Source organism: Trichogramma pretiosum, unplaced genomic scaffold, assembly GCF_000599845.2.
Source record: "Trichogramma pretiosum strain Unisexual culture from Peru unplaced genomic scaffold, Tpre_2.0 scaffold113, whole genome shotgun sequence".
Classification (NCBI taxonomy): domain Eukaryota; kingdom Metazoa; phylum Arthropoda; class Insecta; order Hymenoptera; family Trichogrammatidae; genus Trichogramma; species Trichogramma pretiosum.
The window spans coordinates 272561-300553 of record NW_019640797.1 but is presented as its reverse complement, the minus strand read 5'-3'; the positions used below and the strand labels follow the sequence as shown (position 1 = coordinate 300553).

General features: G+C 35.6%; 11 protein-coding genes across 11 annotated transcripts; 1 reads left to right on the top strand and 10 right to left on the bottom strand.

The window, feature by feature from the left end:
• The first annotated feature begins 240 nt into the window (after positions 1 to 240).
• On the top strand, positions 241 to 2836 carry LOC106659786 (uncharacterized protein DDB_G0271670-like). Its single transcript, XM_014382478.2, has 5 exons — positions 241 to 433; positions 755 to 964; positions 1041 to 1190; positions 1258 to 2031; positions 2193 to 2836. The coding sequence occupies exons 1-5, from the start codon at positions 416 to 418 to the stop codon at positions 2532 to 2534; spliced, it is 1494 nt and encodes a 497-aa protein (XP_014237964.1). The 5' UTR covers positions 241 to 415; the 3' UTR covers positions 2535 to 2836.
• Positions 2837 to 2887: 51 nt separating this feature from the next.
• LOC106659693 (WD repeat-containing protein 75) lies at positions 2888 to 6614 on the bottom strand. The gene is made up of 13 exons (XM_014382368.2): positions 6598 to 6614; positions 6286 to 6450; positions 6001 to 6205; positions 5720 to 5925; positions 5525 to 5638; positions 5277 to 5452; positions 5045 to 5203; positions 4752 to 4939; positions 4509 to 4687; positions 4061 to 4414; positions 3809 to 3987; positions 3393 to 3742; positions 2888 to 3304 (listed from the first exon to the last, which is right to left on the bottom strand). Exons 1-13 carry the CDS (start codon positions 6612 to 6614, stop codon positions 3200 to 3202), a joined length of 2397 nt encoding a protein of 798 aa, XP_014237854.1. The 3' UTR covers positions 2888 to 3199.
• A 121-nt stretch (positions 6615 to 6735) lies between these two features.
• Positions 6736 to 7915, bottom strand: LOC106659854 (speckle-type POZ protein-like). The gene is made up of 2 exons (XM_014382570.2): positions 7564 to 7915; positions 6736 to 7488 (listed from the first exon to the last, which is right to left on the bottom strand). Exons 1-2 carry the CDS (start codon positions 7789 to 7791, stop codon positions 6829 to 6831), a joined length of 888 nt encoding a protein of 295 aa, XP_014238056.1. The 5' UTR covers positions 7792 to 7915; the 3' UTR covers positions 6736 to 6828.
• A 530-nt stretch (positions 7916 to 8445) lies between these two features.
• LOC106659691 (protein roadkill-like) lies at positions 8446 to 9398 on the bottom strand. Its single transcript, XM_023458266.1, has one exon. It carries the CDS (start codon positions 9373 to 9375, stop codon positions 8638 to 8640), a length of 738 nt encoding a protein of 245 aa, XP_023314034.1. The 5' UTR covers positions 9376 to 9398; the 3' UTR covers positions 8446 to 8637.
• Positions 9257 to 11145, bottom strand: LOC106659835 (speckle-type POZ protein B-like). The gene has a single exon (XM_014382551.2). It carries the CDS (start codon positions 10972 to 10974, stop codon positions 10012 to 10014), a length of 963 nt encoding a protein of 320 aa, XP_014238037.1. The 5' UTR covers positions 10975 to 11145; the 3' UTR covers positions 9257 to 10011.
• A 955-nt stretch (positions 11146 to 12100) lies between these two features.
• LOC106659690 (speckle-type POZ protein B-like) lies at positions 12101 to 13081 on the bottom strand. Its single transcript, XM_014382366.1, has one exon. The coding sequence runs from the start codon at positions 13079 to 13081 to the stop codon at positions 12101 to 12103; it is 981 nt and encodes a 326-aa protein (XP_014237852.1).
• A 638-nt stretch (positions 13082 to 13719) lies between these two features.
• Positions 13720 to 14679, bottom strand: LOC106659689 (speckle-type POZ protein-like). The gene has a single exon (XM_014382365.2). It carries the CDS (start codon positions 14677 to 14679, stop codon positions 13720 to 13722), a length of 960 nt encoding a protein of 319 aa, XP_014237851.1.
• Positions 14680 to 16093: 1414 nt separating this feature from the next.
• On the bottom strand, positions 16094 to 19097 carry LOC106659688. Its single transcript, XM_014382364.1, has 4 exons — positions 18925 to 19097; positions 18121 to 18846; positions 17121 to 17329; positions 16094 to 17055 (listed from the first exon to the last, which is right to left on the bottom strand). The coding sequence occupies exons 1-4, from the start codon at positions 19082 to 19084 to the stop codon at positions 16162 to 16164; spliced, it is 1989 nt and encodes a 662-aa protein (XP_014237850.1). The 5' UTR covers positions 19085 to 19097; the 3' UTR covers positions 16094 to 16161.
• Positions 19098 to 21717: 2620 nt separating this feature from the next.
• On the bottom strand, positions 21718 to 22521 carry LOC106659687 (speckle-type POZ protein A-like). Its single transcript, XM_014382363.1, has one exon. It carries the CDS (start codon positions 22519 to 22521, stop codon positions 21718 to 21720), a length of 804 nt encoding a protein of 267 aa, XP_014237849.1.
• Positions 22522 to 23771: 1250 nt separating this feature from the next.
• LOC106659686 (speckle-type POZ protein B-like) lies at positions 23772 to 24776 on the bottom strand. Its single transcript, XM_014382362.1, has one exon. The coding sequence runs from the start codon at positions 24774 to 24776 to the stop codon at positions 23772 to 23774; it is 1005 nt and encodes a 334-aa protein (XP_014237848.1).
• Positions 24777 to 26383: 1607 nt separating this feature from the next.
• On the bottom strand, positions 26384 to 26911 carry LOC106659685 (speckle-type POZ protein A-like). Its single transcript, XM_014382361.1, has one exon. The coding sequence runs from the start codon at positions 26909 to 26911 to the stop codon at positions 26384 to 26386; it is 528 nt and encodes a 175-aa protein (XP_014237847.1).
• Between the last annotated feature and the right edge of the window lie 1082 nt (positions 26912 to 27993).

The following is a 27993-nucleotide window of genomic DNA, read 5'->3' as shown; positions in this document are numbered from 1 at the left end:
TCCTTTTCTATATTCGTCTTGCAAGAAAAAACTGACGAAATCGGAGCAAATCCGCGTGGGTACGAAGGCATACGATTTTTTTTTCTCCTAAGCCCCGAAAAAAAAATTACTCATCGATGCACGACGTATCCTATCGTATCGGCACGAGGCGCATATCGTCGTCGCGCGTATGTATGTACTTTTTTTAGCAACGCGGTGCTAAACGCGTCGCTGGTCCGATATAAAAACTGTCGGCCGACCGTTATCGGCCAGTAGTAGACTCCGAGATCTTTTTTTCACCGGATATATGTAACTACGGCAACGGGAGAAATAAAAAAATAAAAAGTGCGAAAAAAGTTCGAGAAGCCTACCTTTCCCGAGTTTCGAGTCGCGACGATAATTCGAATATTCGATTGGATTGTCCTCGCACACAATCATGAAGAGACTCGAACAAGTAAGATTGATATAAAGTGTTTTTACATTCTCGCTCGTAAAAAAAAAAATGATCATTTTGTAAAATCGATCTACATAGTTTCGCTAATCATTCAACTTATATCATTCGCGAATTTTCCCGGCGCGGAGAATGCACGTTGCAGCTCTCGCGCGCGCGGCAAACATAATTCAAAGGGAAAGCGCGGGGGTTTTTCCCGGGCTTCGCGCGTGTAACGCATTGCGCGTGTAATCGATTGTGCAATGTTTATATATATTTTCGCTGCGCAATACGATCGTTCAATTATAGCCGTATAAACACTTTTCCCATCGATTCTTGTTGCAGACGAGCAGATCTCTGTTCTTGATTCTGCTGATTACGGCGGTTCTCGCGTACGGCCAAGACGAGCCGTCTAACACCAGCAACACCAAGACGGTGGCTTTTCACGATCCGAGCGTCGACGCCACGGTGAAATCGGCACTGGAGAACGGATCCGTGTCCGAGGTCGTGGTCAGGAAGGATCTGCTGCTGTTCCCGGTCAACGCGCCCGATTTGGTAAGTATATACATCGATTATTATATTTAATCATCGTCGAAAATTGAAAATTTATAATCTCGTGTTACGCGTATAGGTGATAGCTCACAGGCAGGAGATACACGCGGTGCCGCACAACGGCTCGTACAACGCGGACACGGGAAAACCCACCGCGGCCGAGGTCGCCGAGGTCAACGAGTACAGCCTGTCGCAATTGGTGCCGACCAACGATACCGACAACGAGACCGTAAGTAATAACGATAGACATTTTCAAATAGATATATTTTAATCGATCGATATATGCTTTGTCGCAGGAGACCCACAGCTATCCGATCGTGGCTGCCCCCGTGTCGAGCGGCAACCAAAACAACTCCGTGCTCGAACCCGGTAAACTCCTGGAGATCGTGTCGGGTTTCAATCTGTCGCACGGCATGGCCACGGAGAAGGTCGAGCTGCCCAGCGGAGTGCAGAACTTCAGCTTCCCCAAGCAGACGATCGTCGATCTGCTCTCCAAGTCGCTGGCGCAGTCGGACTCGGTGATCGCGTCGTCGAGCAGTAGTACGCCGCAGACGCTGCTCACATCCTACAGAAACGCCAAGAGGTCCGTAGACTCGGACGAGAGCAAAAGTAGTAGTAGCGACGAGTCTAATGATTCGAGCGAGGAGAAGGCGGAGGATGGCAATTCGACGACCATCGGGAGTATCGTCAAGAGATCGGCGTACTACGACATAAGCGAGGAAGATGGTTCGGGCTCCGATGAGGATAGCCGGAGCAGCAGCAGCAGTGTCAGTACGGAGTTGACCAAACGTTCGGCGGAGGATGGAGATATGGTGGACGATGCAGTTTACGGTAGTGTGACGGAAAAATCGACCACCACTACTAGTGGTGTCGATACTACTTCGGCGGAAGTGAAGAAGAGATCGGTAGAGGATGAGGATGAGGATGACGACGACGACAGCGACGAGATTAAATCGACCACTGTCACGACTACCACTACCGGGGGATACATGAAGACGCTGGTCAGGAGGGCTGCCATGCTGTCCGACGACATCGAGCAGAATTACACGACGGAGCGCTACAATCCTTCGGTTAGTACGATTAAAATCAGAGAAAATTATCTTGCACTATATACGCACAGTTAAAAAAATAATGACACGTGTACACGAGTTATAACACACACCATGCATTTGTAGGATTGATCTCCCGCGCGCCTCCCACGTCTCTCGTTGACCTGTCACCTGCCTTCTAGGTCGAAAGAGTTTCAGAATTGAGGATCGACAGCAACAGCAGCGGCAGCCAAGGTCTCGTTGGAGCGATCAAGCTAAGATCCACGAGTAGCTTGACCAGCGACGAGGAGGACATGGACGTGGCCGAGGACATCGTCTTTCGACCTCTGTTCAGATACCGGCAGGAGATGCGAGTCAGGCAGCGGGAGGACTCGTTGCGCGCGGCTCGCTCGCGACAGGAGGTGCAGGCGGCCACGACGAGACGTAATTACCACTCTTACGGTAACGATAAAAATTATAACAACGACGGCGACGGCGACGACAGCGATTATTCCGATGGAAGCGATAGTTCCGATTACGAATGAAGACGATTTTTGTTTTTTCCTCGTTGAGATTTCAGTTTGCATAATGATATGTATTTTATTTGTAAAGTGTTAATGAATGATTTGTTTATCTATTGTAAATAATATTGAATTTAAGCTAGACAAATGTTGAAATAAATGAAAGAGAGTTTATCTTTAGATCTCATTGCTGTATATCGAATTAGCAAAATGATAAAAAAAATAAACACTTGGACTGCTTTTTGAATGACAGTCAGTGAATTATAATATTATATAATATATTTTAATGAAACATATGAAAAAAAATATCATTCAATGCATTTAAACGATTTGAAGTTTAATATTTCCACCCAAATCCATAAATTTTTAATTTTTTATTGTTAACAAACAGTCGATTCACAACGATCGTCATCGGCTTCGAAATATCCTTAACTATGTACTAGTTAAATTATTGCCATACTACTAATTGAATTATTAAAGTCGTTCGTAATACACATGATCGCACTCGTGGATTTTTTTTGCATTGAATTGATACTGACCAGTGACTATCAAAGCAATAACAGAATACAAGTTTTTCAAACATTGGTGGCAATATTTTGTTTTATATACATCAGTTAAATACAAGTATGTATAAAATTAATCTAGCATGATTTATATTTACAAATTTTCATATCAAGCTGAGTACCACACTATTCTTCATTATTTTGAGAAGAATTCAGCTTCAAAAGCTGCAACAGGAATTGCGAGCATAAATTGCTCATAGGTGGCATAGAGTTGGCTGAGTTATTAAAGAGCTGAAAAAATAACAAGAGAAAAGATACATTTAGTTTTTTGGCCAAGATCAAGAAAATTATATTCAATGCAAATTGCACAAAAAATTACCTCTTCGCATAAGGTCTTGTATGATCCATAATCTTGATTAACGGCAGCCTTTGGTTTTTCAACGGCTGATATTCTTTCAGCTGCAATCAAGCGACTGAATGATGTGAGGGGTAGATTTTTGCTGACTGACAGATTCTCCAAGGCTACGTTAGACTCAAATTCTGAGTCCAAGTTCAAAAGTTCTTGTTCCGAAGTCAGGAAAACTAATTTTGATTCTTTTTGCCAATCAACCGTGTTATTTTTGGCTTCTTGATTCCGAACGAAGCATGCACTCATGATGGAAATTTCCGAATTGACCACCGATTCCATCTCATATATTGGTTTTGCACTTTTAGGATTGAAAACAATTACTGTAACAACCAAAAATTATTGTTAAAAATGAAATGAAGTCAATCCACATTTTAAATTGTACTTACGTTTATTGTCAGTGGTGAATGCAGCCATATAAGTAGAACGAGGATCAGCTGCCAAAACTGCCAGATTTATGTGAGCAACCCACTTTAACCTGAATGAAGTTAAATCCCACACAGCCAAGTGTTCATTCGAAGCCACAACTGCTAAATGGCAACAATCTTTTGTTCCAAATTCGATTCTCCTGAAAATGAAATTGTTCATGTTTTTAAAAATCATACGTAAAAATAATTTATATACACAAAACTAAATATTACTTTAATGTTTGTGGAAATTTCATGTGTTCTAACGCTCCCTTGAAAGCGAGCGTTTTTGAGCTCCAAAGAGTTAGAGATGATCCAAATGCTACACCCAGTACAGAACCATCTGTGACATAAGAGGCATCTTCAGGAATTTCTTCACAATAATTGTTACTACCACAAGATCTCCAATAATTTTTACTGCATTCAATAGTTGCACCATCAGCCAAGTACCAGACCTTGAATTTCTTATCTTTGCCTGTACTTACTAAAAATTCACTGTCCGAATCACAGTCTTCCGTTTTGGGTCTAAATTTTAATGAATTTACTCCTTTAACATGAGGATCCTCAATTACAGTATTCAATTCATATCTGAAAGTACAACATTATTTAAATTTATACAATTTATTTCATATTTATTTCATATAATTGATAAATAGTAACTTCTAGATTAATATAGACTTACGTTTGTTGAGTTTTTTTAAATTCCCAAAACTTCAATCGCACTTCCATAAATGAACCTTCTCGCTCTTCTATGGTTGCTAACCAGTTTCCATTAGAGCTTACAGCTATCTTTGTGACAGTAGTGTTAGTGATTTTCATATTTCTTTCTTGAGATATAATATTTTCTTGGGTAATATCCAACTGAAACATGAATCAAATATTTATATAAGTACATGACTTAATTCACCAGGAAAGTTAAACTTACATTATATAAAAGGCTCTTTGAGACAGGTCTGATGAATTGTATATGCCCAATTCTACTATTCAGCACTACACTTCCACTTCGAGAATCTTCACAAATTCCAGCAGAATACAAAGAAGATCCAGACAAATCTCTTGTAAAATTTTGAATCACTGCTTTTATTTTCCTATCGTAATCAGTGATCATGATCCCTGAAAAAGATACAATATAAAGTGTTAGTAAATGTAATGAAAACATATCACTTTACTATTTTTATTAAATTTCAATAAAGCATTCAATATTCAAACAATTCTTACCATTGTCTAAAGTTGAAATTGCTATCAAAACATTATCAGGTGCAATAGATATGTGCTTTATCATTGCTGGCAAGCGAGGCAAGTAACGTCTGTCCTGTGGTTTTGCCAAAATCCATTTTACTAGTACAGCTTCACCACCACCAGTGAACATCTCTTTGCCTAAAAAATTGAAAACAATGATTAAAAAATGTATTTTTTTATGGACATATAATTTGACAAAAGTATTATTTACCTGAGCTACTAAACGCAATATCTGTAACTGGTAAAGAATGCCAATGATATGTGGCTTTTGCAGGAATATTCAAAAGATCTTTCCATACAATAACTCGCCCTAAGCTATCTCCAACTGCCACAGTTGCTTCTTCAGGGTGACCACATAAACAGGTAATTGGGCATGTTGTTTTATGCCTATAAAATATTGTGAATTAGTGATAAATCCTTAAAAATAACTTCATAAATTTAGAAAAATGAATATAGTACTTATTAAAAATTAAAGCAGAATTGCTTAAACATATCCATGTGTCATAACCAAAAACTATTATATTATCTCCATAATTGTGTACAATTGAAACATAGTAGTCACCAGGAATATCTCTGAAAAAAATTGAGTAAATATTGATTACCAAATTTTATTCGTTTGCTAAAGTTTTATCTTGAAATAAATAAAAAAATTACCTGAAAATGTATTTGGAAATTTTACTGCCAGTTAATAAATCATATAAAGCAACTTGAACTGTTTTTCCAGTGTATGTGTCTACACTAGATGTTAGTAGTACATATTGTACTTCTTTACCATTAAAATCTCGAGATGTAACAAAGTTAAAAGTTTTTATTTTCATATCTTTTTCATTATTTTTAACATCTTGAAGTATATTGAGTTCCTGTAAATGAGACATGATTAGAAAATTTGCACATCCTTCATTGATGTTTTTGATAGATAATAAATGATTGATTACATCTTTGGCTGTGATAGCACCGCTGACAGTATCCCAATGGACAATCTCTCCATTTTCTAAACAAGCAACAATCCAATCAGGGCTACTCGGATCTTGCACCAAGCCAACAATTTTATGAACGGCTGACTCAAATTCCTTAACTAATTCACTAGTCGAGGTATTGTAAGCCTTAATATGAGTATTTTTTTCAACGGTAAAGATTGTCCTGAAAAAATATTTATGTTTATAGTGTATTTGATTGATTGATATAAACTGCATCCTTGTCAGTGAATAAATAATACTCACTCTCCATCATTGGAAAACAGTGGCTTTATGTCGATGATACTGCCACCACATATTTTGTTCAAAATCAAGTTGTTTTTGTTATTCATTTTTGTTTGATTTCTGTTTGAATTACTAGTTCCACATGTAATAATACAGTACTGAGGTTGGACGAAAAACTTTTTTAGTCTAGAAGCACGTGTATCGGACGGGACACCGGCATGCGCGCGCGTCTTACAAAACAAAAATGGCGGGAAAATATAAGATTCGTCATTCGATTCGTAGAGACTAATTTTTGCCTCCCAGTGCAAGGAGAGCACGCGTTGGGAATTTTACATCGATCCAAATTGCATTTTATATGAAAAAATTTTACAAAGTTTATGTTTGCGTATACGTCACGAAATTATAATTATTATGTTATAAAAAAATAATAACAAGAATAGGTGAAGTCAATTTTTTTTTATTATCGACCTGAAGTACAAAAATAGTATATTATATTTTTAAATTAAAACGAATTCAAACGATAACATAATAATACAGTTTAATTGAAACTCAATGTCCCGAAAATCACTTGGAAAGAAATTGTGTCATACTAAGAATCACATCACCTGCTTCATCAAAGTTGGGACATTCGCTGATATTAATTTTTACATATTCAACTGATTTTTTCTTCAAGCGACTCATGTTGTATTTATTCGCTATCATGATAGCCTCGATCGCATTTTCTGCGGATAAAGTTGATATCAATATTTTCTCGCACTCATCTTTCAGTCCTCCAAGTTGATACTTTTCGGCCGCCGCTAAAACTTCGGCAGACAAAGAGAATTCTTGAATATTGACGACACCTGTGTAAATGTATCGTAGCATCTCAAGTGCAGCTTCATAACTAATGTCATTGATATCAACTGATTGGCTTTTATTTTCCAACATGTCATGGCTAAACATGGCTTTGAATACTGGACTGGCCGCCGCGAGCATGAGTCTATGTGCCGGAATTTCCTTTGTCGATGCAGTTCGTAACTTGATATCAGCTAAATTTTCATCGAGAAATATCCAGTCGAATTTTAGCTTTGGTACCTCATTCGTATCGACGGATTCATCGCTTAGGATGTGATTTGTCGGTCCTGTGCCACATGTTAATTCGTAGTGAATAGTTACAGTACCTTCAGATGAAATGAGTTCATTCATATCTTTTTCATTCATTGCAAAAACCTCTTCTCCATAAACCTTTTTTATACAACCCATTCTGGTGTAAACAATTTGGTCACCCTTGATGAATGATATTTTATAAGAAAAATTTACCTTCTTGTCTTTTACACCAGTTAGATATTGATTTAACTTAACTTCGTTGGATCCTTTCAAGATATTTAATTCTAATTTTATTTGATCATCCATGCCAACATTTACTTCAGGTGACCCTATGATTTCTTCGTATCCAAAAACTACCAAATAATTTTTTATTACCCATGTAAACTCGAAGGATTTTGTATCGATTTCAGTTACGCAATTTATCTTATGGTTTTTAGACATTTTATATCCTGGAGTGATCACGGTATTTCTTAGTTATCTTTTATTGAAACTTATATCACACACACGAAATATTGAACAATAGATATGAGACAGACGACAGACGACAATAATCTGAACTCATCCAACCGTTGCACAGTCAACTCAAGACTATGCTGTGCGATCTCTTTCGACTAACCGTCTGCTTATCGTGACGTAATGCGCGAGTCTCTACATTCGAGTAGCTCTTTGAGTATCGAAGGATAATTTATGAAAAAATTAAAAAAATATTCAGAGAAATAATTTTGGTCCGAGGGAGTCCTATTTTTGCTTCCGAGACCGTGAAGAGCAAACGTTGCTAATTTTAACATCGATATGAAAATATTACTTGGTACAAACAAATCTTACAAAGTTTACGTTTGCTAACATGTCGAGACTTTTTTATAATATCGTAATGAATAAATGACGACAAGGATCAGTGAAAAGAATTTTTTTTTATTATAACAGAGATTTTAATTTCGATCTTAAATACAGTGATATTAGTATAAAATAATTCCGTTAGTATGAATTACAATTACATTGTATTATAATATATAGCTTGATTGAAAGTAAAGAATGTAATATTTAAATCACTTCTGAAGAAATTGTGTCATACTGACAATCATATCACCAGCTTCGTCGGAGTTTGGAGATTCGCTGATATTACGTTTGACAAAATCAACTGCTTTTATTTTCAAATTATTTGTATTGTATTTATTAGATATCATAATAGCCTCGATCGCATTTTCAGTTGATAAAGCGGATATTAATATTTTCTCACACTCCTCTTTCAGTCCTTCAATTTGATACTTGTCGGCAGCAGCTACAACTTCAGTAGTCAACGAAAATTCTTGAGTCTTTGACACTGCCTGTGTAAATGTAACGTAACATCTCAACTGCGGCTTCGTAGTTAATATCCGTCATGTCAACCGATTGGCTTTTATTTTCCAACATGTCATGACTGAACATGGCCTTAAATACTGGACTTGCAGCGGCGAGCACGACCCTATGCGCTGGGATTTCTTTTATTTCTGCAGTTTGTAGCTTGATATCAGCCAAATTCTCATCAAGTAATATCCAGTCAAATTTTAGCTTTGGTACCTCATTCGTAACGACAGATTTATTGTTTAAGAATTGTTTTAGATTTCCCGTAGCGTATGTTAATTCACAGTGAATAGTTAAAGTACCAGTGGATGAAACGAATTTGCTAATATCTTTGCGTTCCATTTCGAAAATTTTTTCTCCTAAAGCCTTATCCGGAAAATCCATTCGTGTGTACACTATTTGGTCATCCTTGATAACTGATATCTTATAAGAAAACTTTTTTTTATCTGTATCATTTTTTAAGCCATGTAGATAAAGATATAAAATAACATAACGATTGTTACTATCGTTTTGTTTGAAATACAGTTGTAACTGTATTCCGTGATCAATATCGATGCTGGCTCTATGCGAGCTCAGGGGTCCTTCTTTTCCCATTATTAAAAAATAATTCTTTATTACCCACGTAAAATTGAAGCATTCATGTTCAATTTCAGCAAAGCATTCCATTTTAAGGTCATTAGACATTTTATATCCAGGAGTAATCACGATGTATGTTAGTTATTTTTTCTTGAAATGAATATCACACTCACAAAATGTTGGACAAAGACAAAGAGGCTACGCTACGACTGACGATAATATACTGTCTTGCTCGACCGTCCGTTGTCCAAGTCGAGACTGGAGTGGTACCGCCACATACCAATGTATTCTAAAATTGATCAAAAAGGCCCTTCGCTGACTTCGTCGCAAACTTTCGATCCTGCGTAGTGACGAAAGAGGGAGTCTAGTCTCTCAAGTGGCTCTTTTAGTATCAAAAGACAATTTCTCAAAAAACGAGAAAAATATTTAAAAAAATAATTGAATTTTGATCCGAGAGAGTCCAATTTTTTCTTTTAAGACCAGCAGAGGGAAAGCACACGTTGGATCGACTTGATTTGTCTTTGTGCCAAAAAACCTTACCAAGTTTTTATATGCGAACGCATTTTGAAATTGTTATTTTATTGTAATGAGTTGAATAACAATACAGATAGGTAAAGGAATTTTTATTTTGATCCGAAGTATAATAACAGCATTATGCTTTCCAGTTAAAGTGATTTGTAAAAAATTACATATTATTATAGATTAGTTAAAACTTAAAAAAAAACATCAATTAAAGCTGTATAATTACTTCGAAAGAAATTGTATCATACTGAAAATCATATCACCTGCTTCGTCAGAATTCGGAGATTCGCTGATTTTATGCTTTAGAAATTCAACCGCTTTTATTTTCAATTTATTTATATTGTATTTTTTAGCTATCGTTAGAGCCTCGATCGCATTTTCAGTTGATAAAGTTGATATAAACATTTTCTCGCACACATTTTTCAGTCCTTCAAGTTGATACTTGTCGGCAGCTGCCAAAACTTCAGCAGTCAAGGAAAATTCTTGAGTCTCGACGACGCTACCCGTGTAGATGTATCGCAGCATCTCAACTGCCGCTGGATGACTCACATCGATCATATCAACTAATTGGCTTTTATTTTCCAACATGTCATGGCTAAACATAGCTTTGAAGACAGAACTGGCATTTGCTAGGATCACCCTGTGGGCTGGAATTTCTTTTCCACATGCAGCTCGCAGATTCACATCACTGAAATTTTCTTCGAGAAATATCCAGTCGAAATTAAATTTTGGCACTAACGCTTGATTCTTATCAACGGATTCATTGATTAGAACGTGTTCCATTTCTCCCGTAGAAATTGTTAATTTGCAGTGAATAGTTAAAGTACCTGAGGATGAAATGAACTCGTTCACATCTTTAGCATCTATGTTGAAAACTGTTACTGTTCCTAAAGCCTCATCGATTCGAGTGTAAGCAATTTGGTCATCCTTGATGACTGATATCTTGTAAGAGCATCCACAAATAGTCGGGCCAGATACTTCCAGACTTAATGTAACCATACTGGTCTTTGTTAATCGGTAGATGTTAAATCTTAACGTTTCTTGATTATTACCAATCTTGAAGTATGGCGAATATATATCTGTTTTTTTCGAAAAATTTGCTAAATAATCCCTTATCACCCACGTACAATCGAAGTATTCAGTATTACTTTGAGAACAGTACATGATTTTATGGTCTTTTGACATTTTGAATCTAGGAAAAATCGCGGTAAAGCGTTTATTATTTTCGTTTATTATTTTTCACTTTTGTCGCACGCACAAAATGTTGGACAATAGATTTCAAGCCACGACTGATGGCAATATGCTACCGCTAACCGTTGCAAAAGTCAAGAGTGATCGAGTAAATCTGCAATCAAGACTTACGAGTAGTCAAGTGGGCACTGAGTAGCGGAAGATATGGGAACTACTTGGTCGATCCGTTTTCCAATTGTCACGAAGTGGTCACTTTGCCGAACAGCTGATTTGACTGGAGGCATAACAAACCGCGTGCCCCTATACTTCACATGTTAAATTAACACGTTAAAAGTACTTGTAATTAGTTTATAATGAAGTTAAAAAAATAAACAAAATATATCCGGAAAAAGCTGAAATTTCAATGTTTTTTTATTTACAAACTAAAGACTCTAACTAAAAACCGCTTCGATAACTCGATACACGAGGATTTCCGCTTTCTCCGGATATTTTTTGTTTTTTTTTTTTAACTTTATTATAAACTAATTACAAGTACTTTTAACATTCTAATTTAACACGTGAAGTATAGGGGCGCGCGGTTTGTTATGCCTACAGGCAAATCAGCTGTTCGGTAAAGTGACCACTTCGTGACAATTGGAAAACGCCCTATACATTAATTCGGTTTAATTTCAAAAAGCCCTTTCGTAGTTCGAAGTCTTTTACATTCTTTACGTTTTGTACGTGCCGTGCTAACAGACACGCAAGAATCGACTTCTACTTGATCAGTGTACATATAGATTTACATTTTAAAAGAACATTTTTTGGCACAAAATAATGTAAGATTCTGATTTCCTTGAATAATAATTAATCTTAATTCAAATTTATAGTTTTCTCAGATTCAAATCATACTTGGCATAAAAAAATATTACGAAATTTAATGTGCATGGAGAAATTTTTATTATATTGGAATGAGTTTAATAACAAGGGCGGGTAGAGTAAATTTTGCAGATCCCAACAGGTTTCTTTATTTTAATCTGGAGCATAAAAATAGCATTATTTTTTTCAATTAAAGTCAATACAAACTTTATTATATTATTGCTCGGTTAAAACTAAAAGATGTAGCCAAATCGTGTCTCGAAAATTACTTCGAAAGAAAGTCTGCCATTCTGATGATCATAGTACCTACTTTATCAGAGTCCGAAGATTCGTTCACTTTATGCTTAAAAAAATCGACTGCCTTTCGTTTCAAATTTTTCATGCTATATTTATCAGCAACTTTTAAAACATCAATGGCATTTTCAGTAGATAAATTGGAGCCTAATATGCGCTCGCACCTATCTTTCAATTCTTTTAACTGATACTTTTCAGCGGCGGCCAGAATTTCAGCAGTCAATGAACAATCTTGAGTTTCGACGGCACCCGTGTAGATGTATCGCAGCATTTCTACGGTAGCATCATAACTAATATCGATCATATCAACTGATTGGCTTTTATTTTCCAACATGTCATGGGTAAACATAGCTCTAAATACTGGACTGGCCGCCGCGAGCATGAGTCTATGTGCCGGGACCTCCTTTCCAGATGCGGTTCGTAGCTTGACATCGGTCAAATTTTCGTTAAGAAATATCCAATCGAATTTTAGCTTTGGCACCTCGTTCGCATCGCGGGATTCATTGTCTAGAAGGTGTTCCGTACTTCCCGTTGCCAATTTTAGCTCACAGCGAATGATTACAGTACCCGTGGATGAAATAAATTGGCTTATATCATTACGATTCATTTGAAAAACTTGTTTTGTTCGTATTCCTATCAGCTCATCATCGAAAAAATCAACTAGGGTATAAATAATTTTGTCATCTTTGATAACTGATATTTCGTAAGAAAATGTTTTATCAATGCCATCCAGATCTATATATAGACAAACAAATTGCTCAACAGCCAATTTTTTGATTTTTTTGAATCGTAATTGTAAACTTGCATCATCACTACCGACTTGGAATATTGGCGAACACAGGCTTGCCGGTTCGTTTGCGAGAATTAGTAAAAATTCCCTTATTACCCAAGTAAAATCAAAGTATTCCTTATTGATTTGAGAGTAGCCTGTAATTTTATGATGGCTTGACATGATGTATCTTGGAAAAATCGCAATAAGGTTCAGTTATTTTCTCTTGCGGCTTCTACCACACACACACACACACACAAATAAAATATTGAAAAATAGATAACAGGTCACGATCAAATGTATAACTCAAAAATCATATACTTTCTGAAAATACCGAAAAAAAAACTTGTTGACTAAACCACTGTTATTGTCGTAACGAGAGCAGTATAGGCCGTAAACAGCGTGTGATACAGACGACTGCACTCCACCATCGAGTGGCTCCGTAGGCATTCCTTATAGCGGTGAATTCGGGAACTATACAGAGGCTATCTCATGATTCTCATGCTGCATGCATATTGCATGCAATAGTTATTTAAAAATTAGTTTGAAAATATTGCACTCTTGGCGCTTTAGAGTTAGCTTTACTTTAAATTTTGAAGAAAAAAATATTATGTGCGTGACTTGAGACATTTTTATCGTATTGCGGTGAATTGAATTATGAAAAGGTATAAATAAAGTAAATTTTACTGATATACGAACTAGAATTTTTATTTAAACCTGAAGTACAATGAAGGCATTATATTTTCAAGTAAATGTGAATAACAAACAATTAAATTGTACTATAATTTTACCTATAGTGCAAATTAAAATATAATAAAACATCACTCCGAAAGAAATTGTGCCACACCAAGAATCATAGTGCCGGCCTTATCAGAGTCCGAAGACTCGGTGATTTTATGCCTTACAAAATCGACTACTTTCTTTTTCAAACAACTTACATTGTACTTATCAGCAACTTTTAGAATTTCAATAGCATTTTCAGTAGATACATTGGAACACAATATTTTTTCGCACTTATTTTTTAATTCTTCGAGTTGATACTTGTCAGCGGCTGCCAAAATTTCAGCAGTCAAGGAACATGCTTGAGTCTTGACACTGCCCGTGTACATGTATCGCAGCATCTCGACTGCAGCTTCGTAGTTGACATCCGCCATATCAACTAATTGGCTTTTATTTTCCACCATGTCATGGCTAAACATGGCCTTGAATACTGGGCTTGCACCGGCGAGGACGACCCTATGTGCTGGGATTTCTTTACCACATTTAGCACGCAGATTCACATCACTCAACTCTTTACCAAGAAATATCCAGTCAAAGTTAAATTTTGGCATCAACACTTCATTCGTATCATCGGATTCATCCTTTAAGAAGTGTTCCGGACTTCCCGTAGCATATGTTAACTCAAAATGAATTTTTAAAGAACCCGTAGATGAAGTGAATTTGTTGACATCTGTACGTAGCATATTAAAAATCTCATCTGTTAAGTAGTGAACAAAATCTATTCGGGTGTAAACAACTTCATCATCCTTAATAACAGATATTTTGTAAGAAAATTCTTCGTCTCCACCTCCCTTCAGGTCATGTAGTTGTAAAGATAACTTAACATAACTAGAGTCGTCACTGTTTTTTGTGAAATGTAATTGTAAGCGTGTTTTATCGTCAAAACCAGGATTAACGATGTGCGAACTTATTTTTCCTTCTTTTCCAAAAATTACTACATAATCCCTTATCACCCACGTATAGTTGAAATATTTTGATTTAATTCGAGTTAAACTATTCATTTTAACGTCTTTTGACTTTTTTATTTGAAAAAAATCACAAAAAGGATAAGTTATACTTTCTTTGGACTTTTATCACACGCACAAGGAATGATGATGAATCGATAGGTATGACTTATGAGACATCGACTAACACCTTGCGACACTGTTGTCTGTTTTACGAGTGCGAGTCTGCGTTCGGCCGTTGTACAATGTATGTATTACCTACGTACCTACAAGTCAAGACTCGTGTTCGTTCTTAATCTGATCAAAAGAATTGCGCTGTTGCCATTTCCAAACTTTCAAGTTCACGACCAACCGTCTGGGCGTCACCACTAGTCAGTAGGACTCATGAAATCATGATAGAGCGAGCTGCGAGAGTCCGTCAACTCTCGACTCCAGTCTCCAGGCCTCTTCAATCTTCATGCTAGTGGCTCCGCAGACAATGCTTAACGGAGAACTCGGGACTATTTAGGCTGATTGCAGAAACCATTCGTTTTTTATGTTTTTTATTTTAAAAAACAAATTGCAGCCATTATCTTGATCAATCTTAATTTCGAAATATAATCCGAAAATGTTTGCATTCTTTGCGCTTTAGGCGTGCACATTGCCGCGCCGTACTGTCATCCCCTGTTTACATGTAAGGAGGTCTGAATTACGTCATCGTTGTCATACTTGAGGCCCGTGGATGGTTAGTCGTTCTGCTGCGTTTGGAAAAAAGCTCGTTGGCTTTGATATAATATTGTATTTGCTGAATTTTTAAAAGTCAATCATCGTGCATGCGTTGAATCGAAATTAATTGTCAAATGAAAACTGCATCCTTGTCAACAGATTGAAAATTCTGTTCACCGGCTCATTTTCTCTTTGTCTTTCTAGAACTTTGGACGTGACTGCCCATCCGTCCACATCTTTTTCTCCAGTTTCGTGCTCGGATGCACGCGACAGCTCGATGCGTAACTCGATAACGACTCGGATGGGGTGTATCATGATTACGCTGGCGGCGTCACTTAAATTTTCATCGAGAAATATTCAGTCAGATTTTAATTTACGTATCGCATCTTTGACCCGATTGGCTTGGCTTTGTTGTTTATTTTAAAATTAAAATTTCTCTGCCCGAAAAATTATTAGGATTTAGATGGAGTTACTTTTGGTTTGAAAGAACAATTTGAAGAGCAAGGTATGTTCATTTTTTTTTATTCTCTGAGTCCGATTCTTGCTTCCAAAGTCCTATAGAAGCTCACATTAGTAATTTGAATTAGTTTAGAATGTTTTTTGTTTGAATAAAACTTACGACTTTTGTGTGCATGGGCGTAGAGAAATTTAGGCACCTTCAACGTGTTTAAATCAGTAAAATGTTTATGTCTTTATTATGTTTTAGAATTAAATAGCGGATAAAAATAAATGAAGTAAATTTTGCTGTTACCAATTGAGACTTTTATTTCAATAAAAAGTATTAACAATTACATTTTATTAAAGCTTAGCAATACAAGAAATTATTACTTAAAATCACTCCGAAAGAAATTGTGCCACACTAAGAATCATAGTGCCGGCCTTATCGGAGTCCGAAGACTCGGTGATTTTATGCTTTACAAAATCGACTACTTTTCTTTTCATAAGACTTAAATTGTACTTATCAGCAACCTTTAGAACATTGATAGCATTTTCAGTTGATAAAGTGGATATCAATATTTGTTCGCATTTATTTTTCAAGTCGTCAAGTTGATACTTGTCGGCAGCAGTCAAAACTTCGGTGGTCAACGAAAATTCTTGGGTCTTGACACTGCCTGTGTAGATGTATCGCAGCATTTCAACGACAGCATCGTAACTAATATCATTCATATCAACTGATTGGCTTTTATTTTCCACCATGTCATGGCTAAACATGGCTTTGAAGACAGGACTTGCAGCGGCGAGGACGACCCTATGTGCTGGGATTTCTTTACCACATGACGATCTCAACTTGACATCACTCAAATTCTTATCAAGATATATCTCGTTGAAATAATATTTTGGTACAGACACTTGGTTCATATCGATAGGCTCATGAAGTAATAAATCCTTTTGATGTCCTATTGCAGTTGTTAATTCGCAGTGAATAATTACATCACCTTGAGATGAGATGAATGTCGTCTTGAACTCATCTTGGGTAATAGTTGAAATCGTTTTATCCGCGTCAGAACATGGATCGCCTGAATAAGTTTGAACAATTTTGTGATCCTTGATCATTGAAATCTTGTACTTGTATGGTAATTTTGCCGCACCTTCTTTGCAGCGTAGATATAAGCGCACACCCGTTATCCATTTTTCAAAATAGTAAAAACTGCCGTAGGTGATGTCTAATTGAAATTTATTACTACCGACATTGAATATGGGCGATAGAATTGTGCCTTTATCCTTGCCCTTTAAGAATAAGAAATCATTTATTATCCACTCAAAAGTGCCGTATTCTTTGTCAATGCACGTACGACATGTAGCGTTATTAGCGCTTGACATTTTATGAGCTGTGGGAAATCTTGGAAAACTTGATTTGTTACTCGAGCGAATTGGGACTTTATCACACGCACAAGACTTTTGACTACGTGTTGCCACGGCAATCTGCTGACGGCAACTGACCGTTGCACAAGTCGGGACTCGTATCGTTCCACACATGCGTTCCAAAACTGATCAAACAGTCCTGTGTTTCAAGTTTTGACTGTCTTTGTTAGCGACTCGCGATTCTCGCGAACCTTGCGAGGTTCGATCAGTGGCGCCGCGAGCGCCGCTAAAGTTAGCGGAATAGTCCATTTAAAGAAATCATTAATTTTTTCGTTTACTTTAGAAAATACTATTTATGACCATTTAACTTGAACGACGACGTGAAATAATTTTATACTGAATTTTGAACAAACAAAAAATGTAAATAATTTGTAAGCTGAGTCTTTTTTAAGCATGCATATGATGGATTCAACGAATTGAAAATGATTTTGGAAAATCATCAAAGCGTTACGATAGTCGTAAAATTATACTTCAGTTTTTCAGCAATTTATTTTAAATGATAATTTTTCTCATTCGTAGAATTCAGAGTTAAGTTAACATGTTATATAGAAGAAAAGAAAGTAATTGTTACTGGCGGCGGCAAATATTGTCATCAAATTGAAAGAGTATAATAATGTGAGCTCGCGTTTGTAGTTTCACATTCAATTTGTTTTCTATACATCTTCAAACACGTTTGTACATCTATATTTGTTGAGGCATTTAGATATTTCTGATTTTTTTAAGCCGATGATAAATATTTCCATGAATGGAATAAGGTTAAATACATTTTTAGGATATCATTTAAGAATTTTATTCAGATCAAAAGTGTACATTAGTTGAACTTCATATTATTTATGAAAAATATGAGTGATATTGAAGGATAAAAAGGTTACTTCTGACAGTTTTCACATTATTTTGAAGCTAGCTTAGCCTTATCAAGGATCATATCACTTATTTCGTCATAGTTCAATTGTCCGTTTACACTACGTTTGACAAAGTCAACTGCTTTTTTTCTCAAATGTTTCGCACTATACGTATCAGCAATTCGAAGAGCCTGAACAGCATTTTCAGTGGATAAATTCGAGCCCAATATGCGCTCGCACTTATTTTTTAATTCTTCAAGCTGATACTTTTCAGCGGCGGCCAAAACTTCAGCAATCAAGGAGAATTCTCGAGTCTCGACGCTACCAATGTAGATGTACCGTAGCATCTCAACTGCAGCTTCATAACTAATATCATTTATATCAACTGAATGGCTTTTATTTTCCAACATGTCATGGGTAAACATGGCTCTCAGTACTGGACTGGCAGCGGCGAGGACCACCTTATGCGCTGGGATTTCCTTTCCACACGCAACTAGTAGCTTAACGTCACTTAAATCTTTGCCAAGAAATATCCAGTCGAAATTTAATTTTGATCTCAACTGATCTTCGATCATATCGACAGACTCATCCTTTACAAAGTTATCTGTATTTTCTTTAATATATTCTAATTGGCAAGAAATTTTTAGAATATCAGTTAGAGGAATCAATTGATCGATTTCGTCTGAGAACGCGATGAAAATCAGTTCTTCACGATGAGCCGCAGAAAACGTACAATTGTGGCTTCGGGTGTGTAACATTTTGTCATTCTTGAAAAATGATATTTTGCAGTTCCATGTTATTGATGAGTTTTCGTCTATGCAACATAAAATTAAACGCCAAACGTCTTTGTACTCAGGCGGATCATAACACTCGTCTAAAGTTGAACCCTTACAGAGTTTCCATCGAAAACTTCTTTGTCTATCATCAACACCGACATTGAATGTGGACGATATACATACTTCATAGTTCAACAACAATGGTAAACTAGCGTTTATTATCCAATGAATAGTATTGTCCCCACGAGGATCCAGGGAACCGATTACTTCAGGCATTTTATAATTCGAGATAAATCTTGGAAAAATTCAATTATCACTGATCAAGTCGTTCGGGACTTTTATCACATTCGCACAAAATAATGGGCTATTCCACAACAGGTGTTGCAGGCCCAAAAAATGAAGTTGAAAGTAACCATTTACTCTTCAAGAACACAATGAAAAATGAAAATCCTGAAGGGCACAGCCCCCTAGGTCCAACCCTTATGGATCTACAGGGGCTCAAAGTTGGATTTTCATGGTATGAGGATATTCTGCTTCTTACTCTGCTTTTCTGGGTGGACATGAGAAAAAATTTTTAAACCATGTTTTTTTATGTAAAATTTGATGTAGAATTCAAATCTGTACTCAGATGAGACATTAATAACTTCAAAACCCCTTAAAATAGAAAGTATGGTGTAATAGGACATAAATGTCAAAAAAAAAATATGTTCGTATACCTCAAATCAGCCCATATTGTAATATGTTCATCGATACACCAAAATACAACTTCTGATAAAGTTTGGTAACTGAGTCTCTAATAGAAACAATTTGGTAGCTAGCGAAGAGGCAAAAAACATGGAAAATGAGGAAAAAACCATGTTTTTTGGGCTTTCAAAAGCTACATAATGATCTGTAATGGAGACTCAGTTACCAAACTTTATCAGAAGTTGTATTTTGGTGTATCGATGAACATATTACAATATGGGCTGATTTGAGGTATACGAACATATTTTTTTTTTTGACATTTATGTCCTATTAGACCATACTTTCTATTTCAAGGGGTTTTGAGGTTATTAATGTCTCATCTGAGTACAGATTTGAATTCTACATCAAATTTTACATGAAAAAACATGGTTTAAAAATTTTTTCTTATGTCCACCCAGAAAAGCAGAGTAAGAAGCAGAATATCCTCATACCATGAAAATCCAACTTTGAGCCCCTGTAGATCCATAAGGGTTGGACCTAGGGGGCTGTGCCCTTCAGGATTTTCATTTTTCATTGTGTTCTTGAAAAGTAAATGGTTACTTTCAACTTCATTTTTTGGGCCTGCAACACCTGTTGTGGAATAGCCCAATACACAGTAGAGTAGACGATATTATGGATAAGACTGACAACTAACGCGTGGCTACGGCTGTTTGTTTCGCTGTTCACATGTCAAGACTCGGGATTACCACTTTTGCGTTCTTAAAATTTAAAGAGAGCACCGAATCTTGATCGGAGCGCCATCTCATTCTGCATTATGAAATTTATTCCGCACTTTGCCTTACGTTTTATTATGAAATGAATAAGTGTTCATCGAAAAACTCGAAACATTAATGAAAAAAATTTTATCGTAACTTTGCTCAAAACATAATTTTCTTTGCGTTATTGAAAAACTCAAAGATATTGATAATTTATCTTTCAGTGATTTAAAAAAATCAATAACAAAAATTGAAACGCTGTATGCTAGCCCCCAATCATGATACTATGAATAAAAATCACTGTTCGTGATTCAAAATTAGCGTTTTGTTTTTCAATTATAGTTAAACGTCTCCACATGTCGTGATGAATGAAGAATAGACGTGGATCATCAAATTCATGATTTTACTATTTACGTAATTATTAAAGAGTCAAATAAATAGTATATAATTGATATCGATGTAAGCAAATTTATGACTTTCATTACTGTATCACCTATTATTGTATAGTGTATTGATATACAGCATGTCAGTTACCGTTGAAAGTGTCAATGACATTTTTTTTAATTATATCATTATGCTATACGAGGATAAACTATCTTTTACTTTGTGCACCAATTTTCATTAATTTTTTTCTATTTGAGAATTTCCTAACCTAGACCCGCTGCGAGGGACTGGGATGGGCGACCTGGGTTGACTTTGGGTCTGTCTCGTTCTTTTCACATGCAATTTGTAACTATTCATGAAATCATCGTGCATACTTTCATACTAAATTTAATGGTCAAATGAATACTTCATCCTCGACAGATCGCATATAAAAAATTCCGTCTCGCAGCTTATTTTTTCTAATTTCCCAGAACCGTGGATGTGGCCGTTCATCCGTCCATGCATCGCAGCAGCTCGACACGTAACATCGATGACGATTAGACTCATGGGTGTGTAATGTGTATTATGATTACACATGCATCAATTTTCATCGAGAAATATTTAGTAGGATTTCAATTCAAGTATTATAGAACCGATTGGTCCAGCTTTGTTCTTAGTTATGAAAATAAAACTTCTCGGCTCGAAAAATTACGGATTGTATGAAATGTAGAAAAAATATGTGACGAATAAGATAATCATTTTAATTGATTTATAGAATCAAAGTCCTGCTTTGTTAGTGCTAGAAGCTCTTGTTGGTAATTTGGATTAGTTTGAAGTATTCTTGTATGAACAAAACTTACGACTTTTACGTGTGCATTAATATCGAGAAATTTAGTCAATTTCAACGTTCTTGAAGCAGTAAAATGTTTTTGTTTTTAATATTATCTTAAAATTGAATAACGAAAAGGATAGGTTGAATAAATTTAACTGATACAAATTGAGATTTTTATTTCAATCAGAGGTACAATGGTAGCATCATGTTTTCAAGTAAATTTGAATTACAAAGAAATACATTATATTATCTTAAGTAAGTTTGAATCAAAAAAGTTACTTAGAAAGAAATTCAGCCATACTGAGAATCATAGTACCTGCTTTATCAGGATTCGCAGAATCGATAATATTACTCTTTACAAAATCAACTGCCTTTTGTTTTAAATTTTTCATGCTATATTTATCAGCAACTTTTAAAATAACTATAGCATTTTCGGCAGATAATTTAGAACCTAATATTTGTTCGCACTTATTTTTCAGACTTTCAAGTTGATACTTGTCAGCGGCTGCGGAGAGATCAATGATGAAGGGAATTTCATGATTTTTTACAGCACCTGTGTAGATGTATCGCAGCATTTCAACGGCAGTATCATAACTAATATCATTCATATCGACTGATTGAGTTTTATTTTCCAGCATATCATGATTAAACATGGCCTTGAATACTGGACTTGCAGCGGCGAGCACGATTCTATGCGCTGGGATTTCTTTACCACATGAAGATCGTAGCTTGACATCACTCAAATTCTTGTCAAGATATATCCCGTCAAAATGATATTTTGGTACCGACACTGCATACGTATCAATAGATTCATCGCTTAGAAAGTCCTTTCGAACTCCTATTGCAAGTGTTAATTCGCAGCGAATAATAACAGTACCTGTAGACGAAATGAATCTTTTGAATTGTTCTGGGATAATGTTAAAAATCGGTTCTCTCACTGTCGCGTTCGTAGAATGTGCGTCATCCGTAAAAGTTTCAATAATTCTGTCATCCCTGATCATTGAAATTTTGTACTGGCATGGTAATGTTTCAACTATTTCTATGCAGTGTAGTTCTAAACATACACTTTTCGTCCACATTTTATCATGTAAAACGTCGCTTTTGCAAATTTGCAATTGAAACTTATTTTTTTTATCACTGCTGACTTCGAACACGGGCGATTTTATTATACCGCCATTCTTTGCCGCAAAGAATGTGTAATCGTTTATTATCCACTTATAATCGCAGTACTTTTTGTCAGTGCACGTACGCCATGTACCTTTAGCGATACTCGGCATTTTATATCGTGAGAAAATCTCGAAAAACTTCAGCTATCACTCGAATCAAATGGGACTTCTATCGCACGCACAAGATTTTTGACAATAAGCAGCTAATATTGCCACGACAATCCGCTGACTACGACTGACCGTTGCACAAATCTAGTCTCGTGGCGTTACGCACTGCGTTCTAAAACTGATCGAAACCTTCCTTTGTTTGAAATTTTATCCTCCGATTACTGCAGGCAACTTGCGAACTCAGCGGCCCGCCGCTCGACTGGCTCGAATGGCGTCGTGAGCGTCACATAAAGGTAGTGAAATAGTCGATTGAAAAAAGCACTTTTAGTTTATATAGAAAATGATGTTTTCGATCGTTTCTCTTGAACAAAGATGTGTAATTAAATACATTTATATTCTGACTTTTATACAAAAAAAAGTAAATGATTTTCAGTTGCGGACGTCCACGTTGTATTACTCGAAAAAAACTGATAAACAACTTCAGACGTGTGAGCTGAGTACTCTCTACACTTATTACGCACTAGTGACGACTGTGAAAAAGCCCTATAAACAATAGACGAATATTGTAAAATTATAAGCTTTGTTAGTATATGTAAGATGTCAAGTATAAAACAATTGTTTTTCAGAACTGAAATAATACCTATCGATCAGTCTTAATGAACATGAATTTTTCAACATTGAATACTTTTTTTTTTACCGTTGAATTAAGAGATTAGTTCATTTTATGTACAAGAAAAGAAGGTTGTTAGTAATTCAATTGATTCAATTGACAGATTCACATTTTGTGAATTAAAGTTTGTAGTTTATTATTCAATTTGTTCTCTATTCTATGAAAACGTACTCAAACACATTTATACGCCCATATTTGTTCAAGGATTTTGATATTTGCGTGTTTTTTAAGTTAAATATATATAATGCCACGTATTAAAAAAGGTAAAATAAATTTTAATGGTATCATTTGAGATTTTTGTTTTATTACAAGTTTACATTAGTTGAAGTTCAAATTGTTCAAAATTGAAAGATGAAATATTATTTTACTCCTGACACTTTTCACATTATTTTGAAGCGAGTTTAGCCTTATCAAGAATCATATCACTTATTTCGTCACAGTCCGAAGTTCCTGTAATAATACGCCTGACAAAATCAACTGTTTTGTTTTTCAAATGTTTCGCACTATACATATCAGCAATTCGAAGAGCCTGAACAGCATTTTCAGTGGTTAAATTCGAGCATATTATGCGCTCGCACTTATTTTTTAATTCTTCAAGCTGATACTTTTCAGCGGCGGCCAAAACTTCAGCAGTCAAAGAAAATTCTTGAGTCTCGACGCTGCCTATGTAGATATATCGTAGCATCTCAACTGCAGCATCATAACTAATATCATTCATATCGACTGTCTGACTTTTCTTTTCCAACATATCATTGCTAAACATAGCTTTAAATACCGGACTTGCCATGGCGAGTACGACCTTATGAGCTGGAATTTCCTTTTCAGATGCAGTTCGAAGCTTGACATCACTCAAATTTTCATTAAGAAATATCCATTCATTATTAAATTTTGATCTCAAATCTTCGATCGTATCGTCATACTTATCCTTTAAAGAGTTATCTGTATTTTCTTTAATATATTCTAATTGGCATGAAATTTTTAATTCATCAATTCGAGGAATCAATTGATCGATTTCGTCTGATAACACGATGAAAATCACTTCTTCACTACGATTCATGGAAAACGTACAATCGTGTGTTCTAGAGTGTAAAATTGCGTTATCTTTGAATATTGATATTTTGTAGTTCCACATTATCGATGAGTTTTCATCTATGCAGCACAGACTTAAACGCCAAACATCTCTGTACTCGGGCGGATTACGAAAATCGTCTAGAGTTGTTGCACCCTTACAGAGTTTCATTTGAAATATTTTTTTTTTATCATCTGCGTCGACACAAAATTTACGTGATAAACCTTTTTTTTGTCTCAATAACCATCGTAAATCACCCTGCATTGTCCAATTAATAGTATTGTCCCCAAGAGGATCCAGGAGACCGATTACTTCATGCATTTTATACTTCGTAATAAATCTTGGAAAAATTCAATTATCACCGATCAAGTCGTTTGGGACTTTTAACACACTCACACAAAATGAAAGATAGTAGATCTATCGTGAACACGACTGACGACCAACGCCTGGCTACGACTGTCTGTTTCACTGTTCACATGTCAAGACTCGCGATTACCACTTATGCGTTCTTAAAGTTTGAGAGATCCTGATCGGAACGCCATCTCAGTCAGCATTATGGAATTATCTGTATTTTTTATTTTGTTTTATTATAAAATAAATAAATGTCCATTGAAAAACACGAAGCACAAAAAAATTTTTATCGTTGCTTTGCTAGGTATATGATCTTCTTCGTGTTATCAAAAAACTCGAAGATATTGATAAATCATCGATTATTTAAAAAATCAATTACAAAAATTGAAAAGCAATATGCTAGACACATGCATGATACTAATAACAATCACTTTTTATGATTTAAAATTACTCGTTTTTTTCAATTATAATTATCTCTACATGTCAATGATCAATGAAGAATGTAAATAGATCATCAAATTCATGATTTTACCATTAACATAATTATGAAAAGATGATCAAATAAATAGTATACAATTGACTACCGTTGCAAGCAACAATTGCGAATTTCAATACTGTCTCCTCTATTATTTTGTATACTCTTGATAGATTTCAGCATGTCAGTTACCATTGAAAGTTACAGTGACATCTTTTTTTAAATATCTCATTATATTACCCGAGTATGAACTATCTTTTACTTTGTGCACCAATTTTCATTAATTTTTTCTATTTGTTCAGAATTTTCGAACCTAGATCCGCTGCTAGAGCTTCGGTTATGTCTCGACTTTTTTACATGCAATTTGTAACTATCCAAGAAATATCTAGTTAAATTTTAATTTAATTATCGACTTTCTGACTCAATTGGCGTCCATTAACTCTTAGTTTTGGAAAGGAAATTTTTTGTATCGAAAAATGTAAAAAGATCCAGATACATTGCATAAGATGTAAAGAAAGTTAATTCGGTTCGTAAAAAAATATTTTATGAGCAAAAATGTTCATGACATTCGACTTGCAGAGTGCAATCTCGCTTTCAAATTTAAAAGAGAAAATGTTGGTAAATTTACATCGGTTCTAAATTGTACTTTTGGCAAATAAATCTTACAACGTTCCTGTGTGCTTATCCGTTGAGCAATTTGCATTACATTGTAATATTTAAATAATGAAAAGGATAGGTAAAATAATTTTTTTCTAATGCCAATTGGGATTTTTATTTAAATCTCAAGTACAAAAATTGTTCATTTTTTCAAAAGAAAGTGAATACGTACAAATTACATGATGTTATAACTTGTGTAGAAGTAAAAAATGTAATAAAATAACCTCGAAAAAAAACTTCGAAAAAATTCTGCCATACTGACAATTGTACAGTCATGCTAAAAATAGTAAATGATTTTTGATAGCAGACGTCTTCCCAATATTACTTGAAGACACCGATATCATTTGAGATGTTTGTTTTTATTATAAAGTGTACATTAGTTCAAACTATAAATGAAAAATATGAATGAAATTGAAAGATGAAAAGTGTACTTCTGCTAGTTATCTCACTGTTTTGAAACGAATCGTATCAAACTAAGAATCGCATCGTTCAGTTGATTGACGTTCAAAGTCCCGTCTATAATACACCTGACGAAATCAACTGCTTGTTTTTTCAAATGGTTCGAGCTATATGTTCTAGCAATTTTAAGAGCCACAAAAGCATTTTCGGTGGATAAATTCGAGCCCAATATGCGCTCGCACTTGTTTTTTAATCCTTTCAACTGATACTTGTCAGCGGCTGCCAAAACTTCAGCAGTCAAGGAAAATTCTTGAGTCTCGACGACGCTACCCTTGTAGATGTATCGCAGCATCTCAACTGCAGCATCATAACTGATATCCGTAATATTTACTACTTTGTTGTTGTTTTCCAACATATCATGACTGAACATGGCTTTGAATACAGGACTGGCATTAGCGAGCAGGACTCTATGCGCTGGGATTTCCTTTCCACATGCAGTTCGAAGCTTGACATCACTCAACTTTTCGTTAAGAAATATCCATTCGTTATTAAACATTGATCCCAATTCTTCCATCATTTCAGCAGACGCGTCCTTTACCAAGTTATGTGAATTTTTTTTAATGTATTCTAAATGGCAAGAAATTTTTAAATGATCAGCTCGAGGAATCAACTGATCGATTTCGTCTGAGAACATGATGAAAATTAGTTCTTCGCTCTCATTCGTAGAAAACTTACAATTGTGGATTCGCGTGTGTAACATTTCGGCATTCTTGAATATTGATATTTTGTAGTTCCAAGTTATCGATGAATTTTTTACATCTATGCAGCATAGTTTCAAACGCCAAACATCTCTGTAATCGGGCGAATTACGTCAATCATCTGGAGTTGAGCCCTTGCAGAGTTTCAATTGAAATTTGTTTCTAATATCGTCACCGAATTCGAATGTGTCCGATGTAACCTCTTTATGCTTCAACAACAATGATAAATCCGTACATATCCTCCATGTAACAATATCGTCCTCGTGGCCCCTTTCCAAACCGCCGACTTGCATGCCGAATGATATGTTACACTTCGGAAAAAATACGCTCGTAAAGATTCACTTATCACTGAAGTAGTTCGAGACTTGTTCACACGAGCACAAAATGTTATACGTATAGGTCTAGATGAACGCGACTGATAATAATCTGCTCGTTTCACAAGCCGAGTCAAGACTCGGGAGTCAAAAGTCAGGACTTGAATCGCCACTTTAATTAAATCGCCACTTATGCGTTCTTAAAACGATCAGTTAAAAACCAGTGTTCGTACAAATTCATAGGGCTCTGTAACCTGATCGGAACGCCACCTAGCTGTGAATATTTAGTCACCGTATGCGTTTAATCAAACATATGTTATAACTTTTCTTCAAATGATGTTCTTCGTATATGAAAACTCAAAGATATTGATAATTTAATGATTTATTATAAACAATCCAGAAAACCTTCGACAGTCAAGGAACTTTCGTGAGTCTCGACGTTGCCAGAAACTGCGATTGGCTTTTGTTCTCGAACGTGTCGTGGCTGGACTGCCAGTGGCGATCATTACTTCATGCGACGATGGGATTTCTTTTCCACGCGTTACGCGCAGCATAAAATCATTCGGATTATTCTCATCAAGAAG

Bases quoted from the DNA above. Each gene is read 5' to 3' on its own strand.
- LOC106659786 (XM_014382478.2), top strand. The intron at 1,191-1,257 runs GTAAGTAATAAC...GCTTTGTCGCAG, and splicing joins ACGATACCGACAACGAGACC to GAGACCCACAGCTATCCGAT. The intron at 2,032-2,192 runs GTTAGTACGATT...CCTGCCTTCTAG, and splicing joins CGGAGCGCTACAATCCTTCG to GTCGAAAGAGTTTCAGAATT.
- LOC106659693 (XM_014382368.2), bottom strand. The intron at 6,206-6,285 runs GTGAGTATTATT...ATATTTTTTCAG, and splicing joins CTGTTTTCCAATGATGGAGA to GACAATCTTTACCGTTGAAA. The intron at 5,453-5,524 runs GTACTATATTCA...AATATTTTATAG, and splicing joins TCTGCTTTAATTTTTAATAA to GCATAAAACAACATGCCCAA.
- LOC106659854 (XM_014382570.2), bottom strand. From the start codon at position 7,791: ATGTCTAAAAACCATAAGATAAATTGCGTAACTGAAATCGATACAAAA. The intron at 7,489-7,563 runs GTAAATTTTTCT...TGTATAAAAAAG, and splicing joins CTGGTGTAAAAGACAAGAAG to GTTTATGGAGAAGAGGTTTT.
- LOC106659691 (XM_023458266.1), bottom strand. From the start codon at position 9,375: ATGTCTAATGACCTTAAAATGGAATGCTTTGCTGAAATTGAACATGAA.
- LOC106659835 (XM_014382551.2), bottom strand. From the start codon at position 10,974: ATGTCAAAAGACCATAAAATCATGTACTGTTCTCAAAGTAATACTGAA.
- LOC106659690 (XM_014382366.1), bottom strand. From the start codon at position 13,081: ATGTCAAGCCATCATAAAATTACAGGCTACTCTCAAATCAATAAGGAA.
- LOC106659689 (XM_014382365.2), bottom strand. From the start codon at position 14,679: ATGAATAGTTTAACTCGAATTAAATCAAAATATTTCAACTATACGTGG.
- LOC106659688 (XM_014382364.1), bottom strand. From the start codon at position 19,084: ATGCCTGAAGTAATCGGTTCCCTGGATCCTCGTGGGGACAATACTATT. The intron at 17,330-18,120 runs GTGATATGATCC...CTTGAAACACAG, and splicing joins ATTGAACTATGACGAAATAA to GACTGTTTGATCAGTTTTGG. The intron at 17,056-17,120 runs GTACGTGCATTG...TTATTCTTAAAG, and splicing joins CGCTAATAACGCTACATGTC to GGCAAGGATAAAGGCACAAT.
- LOC106659687 (XM_014382363.1), bottom strand. From the start codon at position 22,521: ATGTGGACGAAAAGTGTATGTTTAGAACTACACTGCATAGAAATAGTT.
- LOC106659686 (XM_014382362.1), bottom strand. From the start codon at position 24,776: ATGCATGAAGTAATCGGTCTCCTGGATCCTCTTGGGGACAATACTATT.
- LOC106659685 (XM_014382361.1), bottom strand. From the start codon at position 26,911: ATGGAAGAATTGGGATCAATGTTTAATAACGAATGGATATTTCTTAAC.